The 16,263-nt window shown below is 37.5% G+C and overlaps 1 protein-coding gene across 1 annotated transcript in view; it reads left to right on the forward strand.

Annotated features, from left to right (window-relative positions):
- Window positions 1-16,263, forward strand: part of ttn.1 (titin, tandem duplicate 1) — a 377,466-nt gene that overhangs the window by 132,542 nt on the left and 228,661 nt on the right. Inside the window, exons 68-82 of the mRNA XM_063052084.1 lie at window positions 1,195-1,473; window positions 1,608-1,895; window positions 5,040-5,327; window positions 5,993-6,283; window positions 7,595-7,882; window positions 8,022-8,309; window positions 9,353-9,643; window positions 10,492-10,779; window positions 10,946-11,233; window positions 12,131-12,421; window positions 14,175-14,462; window positions 15,112-15,201; window positions 15,298-15,580; window positions 15,853-16,036; window positions 16,149-16,235. Coding sequence (XP_062908154.1) covers window positions 1,195-1,473; window positions 1,608-1,895; window positions 5,040-5,327; window positions 5,993-6,283; window positions 7,595-7,882; window positions 8,022-8,309; window positions 9,353-9,643; window positions 10,492-10,779; window positions 10,946-11,233; window positions 12,131-12,421; window positions 14,175-14,462; window positions 15,112-15,201; window positions 15,298-15,580; window positions 15,853-16,036; window positions 16,149-16,235 — 3,812 coding nt within the window. The remainder of the gene's footprint in view (window positions 1-1,194; window positions 1,474-1,607; window positions 1,896-5,039; window positions 5,328-5,992; window positions 6,284-7,594; window positions 7,883-8,021; window positions 8,310-9,352; window positions 9,644-10,491; window positions 10,780-10,945; window positions 11,234-12,130; window positions 12,422-14,174; window positions 14,463-15,111; window positions 15,202-15,297; window positions 15,581-15,852; window positions 16,037-16,148; window positions 16,236-16,263) is intronic.

The following is a 16,263-nucleotide window of genomic DNA, read 5'->3' on the forward strand; positions in this document are numbered from 1 at the left end:
GATGACAAATAACAATGGACCCAGCACTGATCCCTGTGGCACACCACTAGTCACAGGCCTCCACTCTAAGAAGCAATTCTCTACTACCACTCTTTGGCTTCTTCCATTGAGCCAATGTCTAATCCAATTTACCACCTCTCCATGTATACCTAGCGACTGAATTTCCCTAACTAACCTCCGATGCGGGACTTTGTCAAAGGCCTTACTGAAGTCCATGTAGACAACATCCACTGCCTTCCCTTCATCCACTTTCCTGGTAACTTCCTCGAAAAACTCCAATAGATTGGTCAAACATGACCTACCACGCACAAAGCCATGTTGACTCTCCCTGATAAGTCCCTGTGTATCCAAATGCTTGTAGATTCTGTCTCTTAGTACTCCTTCCAATAACTTGCCCACTACCGACGTCAAACTTACCGGCCTATAATTTCCCGGATTACTTTTCAATCCTTTTTTAAACAACGGAACAACATGAGCCAGTCTCCAATCCTCCGGCACCTCACCCGTAGACACCGACATTTTAAATATATCTGCCAGGGCCCCTGCAATTTCAACACTAGTCTCCTTCAAGGTCTGAGGGAATACCCTGTCAGGTCCTGGGGATTTATCCACTTTAATTTGCCTCAAGATAGCAAGCACCTCCTCCTTTTCAATCTGTACAGTTTCCATGATCTCACTACTCGTTTCCCTTAATTCCATAGACTTCATGCCAGTTTCCTTAGTAAATATAGATGCAAAAAACCCATTTAAGATCTCCCCCATTTCTTTTGGTTCTGCACATAGCCGACCACTCTGATCTTCAAGAGGACCAATTTTATCCCTTACAATCCTTTTACTCTTAGTATAGTTGCAAAAGCTCTTTGGATTATCCTTCACTTTGACTGCCAAGGCAACCTCATGTCCTCTTTTAGCCCTCCTGATTTCCTTCTTAAGTATTTTCTTGCGCTTTTCATACTCCTCAAGCACCTTATTTACTCCCTGTTTCCTATACATGTCATACAACTCTCTGTTCTTCTTCATCAGAGTTGCAATATCCCTTGAGAACCAAGGTTCCTTATTCCTATTCACTTTGCCTTAAATCCTGACAGGAACATTTGTGGAATTAAAACCAATACCTTTCTTATTTGCTTTCTTTTATCAAAACATTTGGTATGCATCTTCTTTAATCATAATAATGTATTGTTTTTATCTTAGAACCGCCAACATTTGTCCAACATTTAGAGCCTCTGGAAGTAACCGTCGGTGACTCAGGATCTTTTCAATGTGCGCTGACTGGAACACCTGAAATAAAAGTAGCTTGGTACAAGGGAGATACAAAACTGAGATCCACCCCAAATTGCAAAATGGAATTTGTGAACAATATTGCAAAATTGGAATTAAAGAAAGTAGCAATGAACGACTGTGGGGAATTCATATGTAAAGCTGAAAACAAAATAGGTGTCTGTTCATCAAAAGCTGTGCTCACTGTACAAGGTAATTTTGGATGATACATTAATTAGCATTGTGCAGAATGTGAATACCTTTGTTGGAACATTTTGACCTTTTAACTATTGGTAAAAGAAGCTTGTACAATTATATTAACTTTTCTGTTATGGTTTGTTTTACAGAGCGCAAAACTGCACCTTCTTTTGTAAGAAAAGTTAAGAATATGGAAGTAACCCTCGGTCTTTCAGTAACATTTGAATGTCATACTGCTGGTTCAGCTCCCATTGAAACTTCTTGGTTTAAAGATGGTGTAAAGTTGGTCCCTGGAGAAAATTTAAATATGTCTTTCATGGAGAATGTAGCAACTCTTAAAATTCTTAAAGCTGAGATGGAGCATGCTAGTGAATACACTTGCAAAGCATCAAACATGATGGGAGATGCTTCATGCAGTTCCAGATTATCTGTCAAAGGTATATTGAGTTAAACATTTATGATTTTGACTTCTATAATATTTACCATAAACTATATAGAACATAGAATAGTACAGCACAGTACAGGTCCTTCGGCCCACAATGTTGTGCCGACTCTCAAACCCTGCCTCCCATATAAGCCCCCACCTTAAATTCCTGCATATACCTGTCTAGTAGTCTCCTAAACTTCACTAGTATATCTGCCTCCACCACCGACTCAGGCAGTGCATTCCACGCACCAACCACTCCTTGAGTAAAAACCTTTCCTCTAATATCCCCCTTGAACTTTCTACCCCTTACCTTAAAGCCATGTCCTCTTGTATTGAGCAGTGGTGCCCTGGGGAAGAGGCGCTGGCTATCCACTCTATCTATTCCTCTTATTATCTTGTACATCTCTATCATGTCTCCTCTCATCCTCCTTCTCTCCAAAGAGTAAAGCCCTAGCTCCCTTAATCTCTGATCATAATGCATACTCTCCAAACCAGGCAACATCCTGGTAAATCTCCTCTGTACCCTTTCCAATGCTTCCACATCCTTCCTATAGTGAGGCAACCAGAACTGGACACAGTACTCCAAGTGTGGCCGAACCAGAGTTTTATAGAGCTGCATCATTACATCGCAACGCTTAAACTCTATCCCGCGACTTATGAAAGCTAACACCCCATAAGCTTTCTTAACTACCCTATTCACCTGTGAGGCAACTTTCAGGGATATGTAGACAAGTACCCCCAGCTCCCTCTGCTCCTCCACACTACCAAGTATCCTGCCATTTACTTTGTACTCTGCCTTGGAGTTTGTCCTTCCAAAGTGTACCACCTCACACTTCTCCGGGTTGAACTCCATCTGCCACTTCTCAGCCCACTTCTGCATCCTATCAATGTCTCTCTGCAATCTTTGACAATCCTCTACACTATCTACAACACCACCAACCTTTGTGTTGTCTGCAAACTTGCCAGCCTACCCTTCTACCCCAACATCCAGGTCGTTAATAAAAATCATGAAAAGTAGAAGTCCCAGAACAGATCCTTGTGGGATACCACTAGTCACAATCCTCCAACGTGAATGTACTCCCTCCACCATGACCCTCTGCCTTCTGCAGTCAAGCCAATTCTGAATCCACCTGGCCAAACTTCCCTAGATTCCATGCCTTCTGACTTTCTGAATAAACCTATGTGGAACCTTGTCAAATGCCTTACTAAAATCCATGTAGATCACATCCACTGCACTACCCTCATCAATATGCCTGGTCACCTCCTCAAAGAACGCTATCAGGCTTGTTAGACACAATCTGTCTTTCACAAAGCCATGCTGACTGTCTCTGATCAGACCATGATTCTCTAGATGCCCAGAGATCCTATCTCTAAGAATCTTTTCCAACAGCTTTCTCACCACATATATAAGGCTCACTGGTCTATAATTACCCGGACTATCCCTACTACCTTTTCTGAACAAGGGGACAACATTCGCCTCCCTCCAATCCTCCAGTACCATTCCTGTGGACAACGAGGACATAAAGATCCCAGCCAGAAGCTCAGCAATCTCTTCCCTCACCTCGTGGAGCAGCCTGGGGAATATTCCATCAGGCCCTGGGGACTTATCCATCCTAATGTATTTTAACAACTCCAACACCTCCTCTCCCTTAATATCAACATGCTCCAGAACATCAATCTCACTCATATTGTCCTCACCATCATCAAGTTCCCTCTCATTGGTGAATACCAAAGAGAAGTATTCATTGAGGACCTCGCTCACTTCCACAGCCTCCAGGCACATCTACCCACCTTTTTCTCTAATTGGTCTTACCTTCACTCCTGTCATCCTTTTTTTCTTCACATAATTGAAGAATGCCTTGGGGTTTTCCTTTACCCTACTGGCCAAGGCCTTCTCATGCCCCCTTCTTGCTCTTCTCAGCTCCTTCTTAAGCTCCTTTCTTGCTTTCCTATATTCCTCAATAGACCCATCTGACCCTTGCTTCCTAAACTTCATGTATGCTGCCTTCTTCCTCCTGACGAGATTTTCCACCTCACTTGTCACTCATGGTTCCTTCACCCTACCATTCTTTATCTTCCTCACCGGGACAAATTCATCCCTAACATCCTGCAAGAGATCTCTAAACATCGACCACATGTCCATAGTACAATTCCCTGCAAAAACATCATCCCAATTCATACCCGCAAGTTTTAGCCTTATAGCCTCATAATTTGCCCTTCCCCAATTAAAAATTTTCCTGTTCTGTCTGATTCTATCCTTTTCCATGATAATGCTAAAGGCCAGGGAGCAGTGGTCGCTGTCCCCCAGATGCTCACCCACTGAGAGATCTGTGACCTGACCCAGTTCATTACCTAGTACTAGATCTAGTATGGCATTCCCCCAGTCGGCCTGTCCACATACTGTGACAGGAATCCGTCCTGGACACACTTAACAAACTCTGCCCCATCTAAACCCTTGGAACTAATCAGGTGCCAATCAATATTAGGAAAGTTAAAGTCACCCATGATAACAACCCTGTTATTTTTGCACCTTTCCAAAACCTGCCTCCCAATCTGCTCCTCTGTATCTCTGCTGCTAGCAGGGGGCCTATAGAATACTCCCAATAGAGTAACTGCTCCCTTCCTGTTCCTGACTTCCACCCGTACTGACTCAAAAGAGGATTCTGCTACATTACCCACCCTTTCTGTAGCTGTAATAGTATCCCTGACCAATAATGCCACCCCTCCTCCCCTTTTTCCGCCCTCTCTATCCCTTTTAAAGCACTGAAATCCAGGAATATTGAGAATCCATTCCTGCCCTGGTGCCAGCCAAGTCTCTGTAATGGCCACTACATCATAATTCCATGTACGTATCCAAGCTCTCAGTTCATCACCTTTGTTCCTGATGCTTCTTGCATTGAGGTACACACATTTCAGCCCTTCTACCTTGCTGTCTTTACACCGTATATTCTGCTTCTCTTTCCTCAAAGCCTCTCCATATGTTTGATCTGGCTTTATTCCATGCACCTCTTTCACTGCTCTATCGCTCTGGGTCCCATCCCCCTTGCAAATTAGTTTAATATAGTGTTGACATTTTAATATCTGCTTTCATGTTGCCTTGCATAGTTATTACTTTGTTACTTTTACAATAAAATATTTATGTTTACATTTTTAGAGCCTAGGGTTGCACCCCGCTTTGACAAAAGACTAGAACCAGTAGAAGTTACAACAGGGGAAAGTGTGGATCTTGAATGCCATTTAACTGGATCTTTCCCAATTAAAGTTACTTGGCTGAAGGATGGCAAAGAGATTCGATCTGGTGGCAATTACAACATAACTTATGTAGAAAATACACCCCACCTGATCATTCTGAAAGCAGACAAAGGAGATGTTGGTCAATACATTTGTGAGGCCAGCAATGATATTGGAAAGGATTCATGCAAAACTGAAGTGACTGTGAAAGGTACTGATCAATAATAATTACAAATCTTTGCTCTCTGTTATATCTTGTGAGCCTAGATGTTAGTAATTATAGAAGAAATCTTTTAAATATTTAAAAATGAATGTGAGTTGTAAGAATCCAGGTTTGATTAGTTTCAAAAGATACTTCTTTAACATCTGCAGTGTGATTCTTAATGGTTACTTGGTCAATTTTTTTTTGCTATCCTGTGCATGTGCATTTCTTATTTTGATTTTCCTAACCATCTTTGGGTTGGAGCTTTTCTTGCTATAATAGTTGGCATTGCTTTTGTAGCTAATAGGTTTATTCAATATCCAGATATAGGTTAACTATTAATAAAATTGAATTAGGAAAAAAAATGAAAAGATCCAAACAAGGTAACAAAAATGCATAAACACCAATAAATAAAAATATCAAAATAATACAAAAACAAAACTAAAGAGTAATACATTCCTCCCCAAGTTCTGCTCTACAATCCCTATGAAAATCAACAAGCTGCCAGAATTTCCACCAAATATGACTTTGTACATGATCCAGGAGGCAACTTCCTCAGCTTAAAGGTGACCAGAATCCTGTGGTGTAGTGACTAGAAGCCTTAGCTAAAGTTAGCATGCTTCACGACAACTGGTTGTTTATCACTTTCATAGTGCTACTTCTGTCGGTTACAGATCGTAAAATTCCACCAAGCTTTACTAAAAAGCCTCTTGAAACAATACACGAAGTAGAAAGAAAACCTATAAAACTTGAAGCTCGTGTTTCTGGTTCACAACCATTATCTGTAACCTGGTTCAAAAATGAGCAAGAGATATTGCAAACTGAAAACTATGAGCTATCATTTAAACACAACGTCGTAATGTTGAACATTAAAAAAGCACAGCATGCTGATTCTGGTGTGTATACATGTGAAGCATCCAATGAAGTAGGCACTGCACAGTTTAACGTCTCTGTTTCAATCGAAGGTTAGTAATGCTATTAGTGATTACAATGGGTATTATTTTATTATTCTGTTACTTGCTGTCAAATGAGTTAACCAATGACTTAACATAGAGAATGTTCTGTGTACAATCAGTCCTCATTATTAATATATTCACTTTCACTTACTTGTGAAGTTGTCCCCAGTCCCTATCTTGAACTTCTTTGGACAAGTATTTCTATAACCATATACATGCTGAGGTACTAATCATTATCTCTATAAACATAGTGATCAGTTTTCATACTGCTTGGGTCAAGTGGTTCCCTGCTGTTTGCTGTTGCAGTCAAGAATAGCCTCAGGCTTACATAGCTGTTCCCTATGATTTCAGAACTGATCTCTGCATTCAAGTATAAATGCATTCATTTAAACTAATACTGTTACCTTATAGGTATTTTTTAAAAACTGTAATACTTAAGGGACTATTTTATGATTATTTGGACGGTCATAGGGTACAAAAGACAGTGTCTAAGTGGTGTTCATTTTATCTGGTGTATGCGGGAAGCCCCTGTCTCTTGTGGATAATGAAGAAGGAGTTGGTGTAGAAATTTTTACTATTTATTTTTCATAATATGGCATTACTTGTATCTTCTTCACTTATTGCGAAGGTGGTGTTGAGCCACCTTCTTGATCAGCTAATGTTCTCCTAGGGAAGATGTACACACACGTTTTCAATGGGAAGTCAAGAAAATAGATCTTGTGACAATCAATGAGCAGCAATATATTTACAAACCAGAGTATTAAGTAGATGAGCTTGCAAGTGGTTGTGTTCCAAATGTCCACAACACGCTGGAGAAACTCAGCAGGTCGGGCAGCATCCGTGGAAACGATCAGTCAACCTTTCGGGCCGGAACCCTTCGTGACAAAAGGTTCTGGCCCGAAACGTTGACTGATCGTTTCCACGGTTGCTGCCCGATCTGCTGAGTTCCTCCAGCGTGTTGTCAGTGTTGCTTTGACCCCAGCATCTGTAGATTATTTTGTGTTTGTGTTCCAAAAGTGCTTTCTTAGTGATAGAAGTAAGAGATGCTGTCAGAGAGACAAGTAAATGAAGTACATTGTGCAGCCATGGCACACAGAAAATTGAGGAATGGATGTTTAAAGTGGTTTACAGTTGCAAATATGGTGCCAGTTAAATTAGTTGCTTTGTCAGGCTTCTCAAGTATTGTTTCATGCTGAGAGTGTTGGTATGTAGAGTAATCTTGGTTTCTTTGCGGATGAATCACTGAAATTTAATATGTACATGGGGAAGCAAGTAGGAAGTCTGAATTGTCTTCTCAATCTGTAATGGTTTATTTTGCAGAACATAAAATGGCACCTTATTTCATCAGGAAAATTAAGAATATGGAAGTATCTCTTGGTTTACCAGTGACCTTTGAATGTTGCACTGCTGGTTCTGCTCCTATTAAAATATCTTGGTTTAAAGATGGTGTAAAATTACTCCCTGGAGAAAACTTAATTATATCTTTCATGGAGAATGTAGCAACTCTTAAAATTCTTAAAACTAAGATGAATCATGCTGGTGAATACACTTGCAAAGCTTCCAACGAAGTTGGAGTTGTTTCATGTAGTTCAAAACTAGTTCTTATAGGTATGTTGGATTGAATATTTACCTTATTTTTTCTTTAATAATGTTTTGATCTATAATTGATATATGTTGTTACTTTACAATTGATAGTTCTATAATAGAGTTGTTGTAATTATTGTATTAATTATTATAATGTTTTCAGAGTCCAGAGTTGCTCCTCTATTTGACAAAAAACTGGAGTCAGTGGAGGTAACAACCGGACAAACTGTGGACTTTGAGTGTCACTTAATTGGCTCTCCACCAATTAAAGTTACTTGGCTGAAGGATAGCAAAGAGATTCGATCGGGTGGAAATTACAAGATAACTTATGTGGAAAGTACACCCCGTCTGATTATTCTGAAAGCAGACAAAGGAGATATTGGTCAATACATTTGTGAGGCCAGCAATGATATTGGAAAGGATTCATGCAAAACTGAAGTTATTGTGAAAGGTATTGATTAATAGCAGTTATAATCTTAACTCTCTCATGCATCTAATGAGCCTAGACTTCAACAATTTCAAAACTGAATGTTTATTTTTGCACTTCAAAATGATTCTGACAAGTCATTTGATCATTTCTGTTATATTTTTATCTGTGTTTCTCATTATTATAATATTTTAAAATGGCTTAACACTGATCATTAGTTCTCTATTTTTGTGCACATCAATCTCTCCTTTTCCTGAAGCATATATTTAACTTTGAAGACCCAAAGAATGTGAACACCATTTAACAAGAATAAGGCTGAACTTTTACAACAACTCCATTTTCCTGTATTTTCCCTTGTTTACTATGATCTGTAAACAATACTCTGTAATTCTTAGTCTTGAATATATTTAGATCAGTTAGTGTCTACATTTCATTCATGGAAAAATAATATTATTGAAGAAATTAAAAATAGCTATGTGTCTGATCAAACAATCTGGTTTCCTACTTAAATTGCTGTTGCTTTTATCTTGTCCAATGGAAAGGCTCCGTCCTAATAACTTTCCACATCCCTGGAGTTCAGCAACATTTCTATCAGGTCATGCAAAATAGAGGCCCTTTCCTGGAAACTTTCCGATGATTGGCAAAGTTGGGGACAGGGCTTTGCTAACTGTAGTAGTCGCCAATAGTTTTATTAGTTTTTAATTGCATAATATTCAAAGGTAGTTTAAAAACTATAAAAATTAAGGCAAATAATAAATTAAATAGAACTACTTGAAAAAAAATGTTGCTTAAAGCACGTAACAATTAAAAGCAAGTCAAAGCAAACAAAATTAACTATGTAAAACTATTGCTCTGCAATTCCCATTAAAGTAAGCGTGGCCACAAATCTTTCAGAAATTTTGTCAAACGTACCACTGCCTCTGTGTACTACAATGAACTAACAGTAAGTCCATGTGAGTACGGCAAAAATTACCAATTAATCAAGTTGAAACCATCATTAAAAGTCAGCCTGCCTCAAGCCAATTGAAAGTATGTGATATTTATATTGTTACTCCTTTCTAATGCAGATCATAAAATTCCACCAAACTTTACTAAAAAACCTCTTGAAACAATTCATGAAACAGAAGGAAAATCTATAAAACTTGAAGCTCATGTTTCTGGTTCACAACCATTATCCGTAACCTGGTTCAAAGATGAGCAAGAGATCTTGCAAACTGAAAACTATGAGCTATCATTTAAAAACAATGTCATAATGTTGAACATTAAAAAAGTACAGCTTGCTGATTCTGGTGTGTATACATGTGAAGCATCCAATGAAGTAGGCACTGCAAGGCTTAATGTATCTCTGCTGATCAAAGGTAAGTGAAGGGTAATGATGATTGTATGGAGTGCAAATTCTCCTCTTTCTTCAGTCGCATTTATTGGTAATTTTTTAGAAGTGTTATTAGAACTATATTTGTTTAAAGTACAAATACCAAAAGGAAATTAAAGATAGTATCAAATAAAATGAAGAACCTAATAAAGTTGTCAGAGATTGCAGTACATTATAAGATGGCAAGCATTTAGAACTCAGTGCAAGTAAGCCAAGAAATTGATAAAGGCAAGATGGAATATTAGAGTAGACTATTAAGAAACATAAAAATTGAGTAATTCATTATTGTAATCTTCAATAGGCATTTTAAAATCCTTATTGTTATAAACTCTTCTTGTCAGCATATCATTTTGATGGTATCTTTTTTCATGATTATACATTAGTTAAAATCCAACAATTATTTCCCATCTCTAATAGCCCTTTATATGGTGGTAGTAAGCCACCTTCTTGAACATGCCATGGATTCCCAGGAAAGCAGCTCACAATGCCATTGAGAAGGGAATTCCATGATTTAGACCCATTTGTGATGACAATGATATCTTTCCAAGTCAGAGTATTGTGTGATTTAGAGAGGAACCTGTAGATGCCATGTGCTTTCTTGGCATTGAGTTCGTAGCTTTTACAGGTCCTATCAAAGTTGCCTGGGCAATTGATTTCAGTGTACTTTGTAAATGGCATATACTGTAGCCATGGTGCGCAGGTACTGATTGCAGGAAATGTTTTGAGTGGCTTAGAGTGGTTGCCTTGTGTATGAACGACTAAAAGTTAACTTGTCAGTATGGCATGCAAGTAGGGTATCAAATGATCTTATTTTCATAACATTTTATTTTACAGAACATAAAATTCCACCTTCTTTCTTAAGAACAATGGAGAATATTGAAATGACTGTTGGCTTACCAATCACATTTGCATGTCATACTGCTGGTTCAGCTCCTATTGTAACTGCTTGGTTTAAAGATGGTGTAAAATTAATTCCTGGAGAAAATTTAATTATATCATTTATAGAGAATGTAGCATCTCTTAAAATTCTTAAAACTGAATTGAAGCATGCTGGTGAATACACTTGCAAAGCTTCCAACATAGCGGGAGATATTTCATGTCATTCAACACTGTCTCTCAAAGGTACAGTATATTGAGTTATATTTACTAATTCAGCTTCTTTCCTTAATTAATAATTACCTTTTATAGTATTAGGACTTTAGTATCTACTTTCATCAATCAGTACTAAACGTTATTACTTTGCTGTTGATGCATTTATAATAGAGTGCAATTCTTGTTATGGTTTCAGAGTCTAGAGTTGCTCCTCTATTTGACAAAAAACTAGAACCAGTGGAAGTTACTGTTGGAAAAACTGTGGATCTCGAGTGCCACTTAATTGGGTCTTCCCCAATTAAAGTTAGATGGCTGAAGGATGACAGAGAGATTCATTCGGGTGGCAATTATAAGATAACTTTTGTGGAAAATACACTGCATCTGATTATTCTGAAAGCAGACAAAGGAGATGTTGGTCAATACATTTGTGAGGCCAGCAATGATATTGGAAAGGATTCATGCAAAGCTGAAGTGATTGTGAAAGGTTATTGTTCAATAACAATTATAATTCTTTATTCGTTGACGTATGATATGTGTCTGGGCTTTATTTATTATGGGGAAAATGTTCACACCTTTTAACAATGATTTTTATTTGTTGTGCTACCATTCAACAAGAATAAGGCTGAACTTTCATATCAGCTGCAATTCCCTCCACTTTCCCATTTCTCTTCTTCCCAATTGTGCTCAAAATCCTGTAGATCTTAATACAGAATATATTTAGTGTCTTGAGCAATTGCTTTTTGCTCAGTGGAGATTAATATCACTGAAGATATATAAAAAAATTTATGGACCATATCATACTTGAATCACTGCCAGTAGTCTGTCTGACCACCTTATTGGCACTCATTGCTGAGGCTCTAACTTATTAATCTTCCACATTCTGGAATGCAGCAATATTTTATCAGGTGTTGCAGAAAAGATACCCTGCCCTCAAAACTTCCTGGTAGTTAGCAAAACTGGAGATGAAGCTCTTGAAATTATTTCTTCATGTAAATAATTAAATGTGCAACAAAATTATTTTTGAATCAAGACAAATAGAATGAACTAAAATACACAAAAATAGTTTAAAATAATTAAAAACCGCAAAGCAAACACAAAATTAAGAAGTAAGACATTTCCATTGGCCTTCTAAAATGTACACAGATCAAACCCTTTGATGTCAATGGGGTCTCAGATTTTACTCCAGGCTTGATCCTAGTGTATAATCCAAGGAGCAATTTGCTCAGTTTAATGTTCTGGTCTGCTGCAGAATTCCAGTTGAATTGAAATTTTAAATGACAAATGATAGCAGTTCTAATTGGAACTGTTGATAATAGTCAGCATGTTTTAGGCCAGGTAGATGTGTGTGTGTTTTTCACAATGCTATTCCTTTCTGATACAGATCGTAAAATTCCACCAAGTTTTACCAAAAAGCCTCTTGAAACAATTCATGATACAGAAGGAAAATCTGTGAAACTTGAAGCTCGCGTTTCTGGTTCACAACCATTATCTGTCACCTGGTTAAAAGATGAGCAAGAGATCTTGCAAACGACAAACTATGAGTTCTTATTTAAAAATAATCTCATAACAATGGACATTAAGAAAGCACAGCTTGCTGATTCTGGTGTTTATACATGTGAAGTATCCAATGAGGCAGGCTCTGCAACATTTAATGTGTCTCTGCTAATCAAAGGTTAGTGATGGATATTCATGGCTATAAGGGTTGGCGAAACTTACACTTGCCGATGTATATTTAGAAACGTAGAAAATGTACAGCACATTACAGGTCCTTTGGTCCACAATGTTGTGCCGATCATGTAACCGACTCTAGAAACTGCCTAGAATTTCCCTACTGCATAGCCCTTTATTTTTCTAAGCTCTATGTACCTATCTAAGAGTCTCTTAAAAGACCCTATTGTATCCACCTCCACCACTGTTGCTGGCAGTGCAATCCATGCACCCACCACTCTCTATGTGGAAAAACTTACCTCTGACATCCCCCTTATACCTACTTAAAAGCACCGTAAAACTATGTTCCCTCTTGTTCGCCATTTCAGCCCTGGGAAAAAGCCTCTGGCTATCCACACAAGCAATGCCGCTCATCAACTTATATACCTCTGTCAGGCCACCTCTCATAATCTGTCGCTCCAAGGAGGAAAGGCCAAGTTCACCCAACCTATTCTCTTAAGGCATGCTCTCCAATCCAGGCAAAATCCTTGTAAATCTCCTCTGCACGCTCTCATTTTGTCATTTTTTAATATTTATTATTACAAAGTCCATTGGACTTCTAAAATCTGTTGTTGATTTCTCTTATATACATTTTGTTTAAAATACTGCATTTTAATCAATAACTATAAATACAAAGGTGTTCTCATTATTCATTTTTCACAATTTGGGCATTGCTGGAAAGGTCAACATTTATCGCTTCCCTCTAATAATTACTTGGGATGTGGTGGTGAGTCAAGTTCTTGAGCCATCACAGTCCTTCTGGAAAAGCTAGTCCTATTGTGCCTTTGGGAGGAGATTCCAGGTTTTAGGCCAAGTCACACTGAAGGAACATCAATTTATTTCAAAATCAGTATGTTCTGTGATCCGGACAGAATCCTGGAGGTAATGGTATTCTCATAAATCTCTCTGGTTGTAGAAAAGCTGCTGTCAGAATTGGCTGGGCAAATAACTAGTGCATTTGTTGATGGCACACACCATACATATGTTGCATATAGTGAGTGGAATGGATATTTACAGTAATTTAGGATGGTAGATGTGGTGCCTATCAAGTCAAGTGCTTTGCTACAGTGGTGTCAAACGTATAGAGCATTGTTTCAATGTCAGAGATTGAAAAGTGTTGGTGTTCAGAGGGACCTGGATATTTCTGTACACAAATAGCTGTTAACTTGTTGAGCAGGTAAGTAGGAGTTTAGAATTCCTTTATCTGTTTCTTCAGTTTTATAAGCTTATATTGCAGCCGTGATCATCAAGAATAAAGTATACTATCTTGCCCTTGTATTAGTACATGAGTCCCTTGTTACTTCTGGAATCACTATGTTTCTGCAAATTGAGTTTCTTTCCTTGATTTTCTGTCTTTATCAAAGCTTGCCTGTTTTGTTAATTAGAATCCAATTCAAGCGGTAGGAATCCATATCCTAATTGAGTTACAATAGCAATCATTCTGTGTTATTTTGTTGTTGGGCAAGTTTTATCATCCAGGATAGGTCATTAGATGAAACTTTATCTATGAAAAAGTGCTAAAAGTGTCGGAGCTAAAATGCGGATATTATTGTGTTATTAATGTTTTGAGCAAGTCTGTATCTAAACATTCTTAAGTGAAAGAGGAAATGTGTTAATTGGAAACAACAAGGACATGAACACAAAGGGGAGAGAATATGTAAAATGATAATAGAAATTTTCTGTATTAAATATTAACATTTATTTTGTTGTTTTTTTAGAACTTAAGAAGCCACCTGTCTATGATATTCCACTCAAACCAATGACAGCAACTGAAGGAGAGTCTGTGCAGCTAAGTTGTCATGTCCATGGGTCTGAACCAATTAAAGTACAGTGGTTCAAAGATAGGAAAGAAATAAAACCATCTGACAAATTGAACATGACTTTCGTAAATGGCACAGCTACCCTAGCAATTAAAACAGCTGCAAAGACAGATAGTGGTGACTACTTGTGTAAAGCCACAAATGAGGCTGGAAGTGACAATTGCAAAGCCAAGTTAACAATCCAAGGTATGGGGTAGATAAATAGGATGTTTTTTTATCTGCATGTAATTGGGGAAAATAGAAATGAACAACCTGTAGAAGTAGTTAAGGCAGACATAAATGACAAGAAATGAGATGAAATACAAAGTCAAATGCCTTACAACTTGCACATTAAAGGAAATTGTGGGACTACCTCAGATTCATTCACCAAATATCTTACAAACATATTACCTCACCTGACTGTTGAATTGAAAATCAATATTTAAGCAAAGTAATGGATTCAGCCACAAATGAATAGATAGGGTTCTGTATATAAGTGTTACTTGTAATAGTGGTGTTACACAAAAGTTTATATAACTTAAATTTAAACTGAGGAATTGACCTGACCGGAACTCTCTGAAGGGGACTTTCTGAAGAAAGGATTCTTGCTGTTTCTCACTAGATGCAGATCAGGCGCATTCAGCAAATTTACCTCTAGTAGAAGTTATTTTGTGATAAGATCAAAGTGTGGTATAAATGCGCCCTGAATACCTTTGGTTAAATCAGGTTTGATTTAAACAAAAGATTACAATTTTTCTATGTACAGAGCATTCATTCACCATGTTTACTTTTTGAGAAATTGTGAATAGTTATTAGAATTAGACCTATTGAAATCATTTAATTTGTTTTGATTTAGAAAAAGTGGCAACAAAGAAAGTGGTTTCTCCACCACAACCTGACAAGATCTTCTTCATTGAGAAACCAAATAACTTGAAAGTAATAGAAAGTAAGTGCACTGTTGAATATTTTGTTGTGAATATATTTGTTAAAAAGTAATATTTCTGCAAGAGGTGATACTTAAAGAAGCTATTCTACATTTCAGAGGATATAGCAACATTTACTGCAAAGGTTGGTGGTGATCCAATTCCAAATGTCAAATGGATGAAAGGCAAATGGAGGCAAATGAACCATGGTGGACGATTTATTATACAACAGAAGGGACAAGAGGCCAAACTAGAAATCAAAGATGTGGTAAAAACTGATGCTGGACATTACAGATGTGTTGCATCTAATAAATTTGGTGAAATTGAAAGCAGTGCAAACTTAGAAATCGCGGAGAAGAAAGAAATCATTGTTGAAACAGACTTTAGAGCAAAATTGAAGAAGTAAGTATTCTGGTTTATGTATTGCTAATAAAGTTTTGATTTTTCATCTGATCATTATCTTGATTATGTGCATGATGTTCCTGAACCTCTCTCACTCTCTCTTGCTTAATTTTGGCCTTTTTCTGCATGATGATTTGTTCTATTTAATGGAATGGAAAAAATTTAGTTATGTTTTTGTTGATAACACACAGGTTTTAATATTCTTACATGGACTCATGTATTTCTGATGTAGATTTTTAATAATGAATTAATTTTACTACTTATTTTAAAAGAACACCATCCAAGAAAAAGGAAGAAGAAGCAGATAAGGACATTGATATTGTAGAACTGTTAAGGAATGTCGATCCTAAGGAGTATGAGAAGTATGCACGTATGTATGGAATTACAGATTTCCGGGGCCTCCTCCAAGCTATTGAGCAACTGAAGGCCAGCAAAGAAGATGAAACTCACAGAGTGGTGCGTAACGTTATATAAGTTTGTACCATAGGACATATTATACATTTTATGCAGAATAAATGGCTTATATTCATGCCCTTTGGTAATTACTTCTAATTGATGCTTTATTAAGGAGATCGAAGAGCGGGAGCAAGGCCCTGAAGAAGACGAGTTTAATGAACTAATTCAATATATTCAGCAAAGAATAGAAAAAGTTGAGGTATGTTTTTTGTCTTTATAATGCAATG

This window comes from Mobula hypostoma, chromosome 6, assembly GCF_963921235.1.
Source record: "Mobula hypostoma chromosome 6, sMobHyp1.1, whole genome shotgun sequence".
Lineage (NCBI taxonomy): Eukaryota > Metazoa > Chordata > Chondrichthyes > Myliobatiformes > Myliobatidae > Mobula > Mobula hypostoma.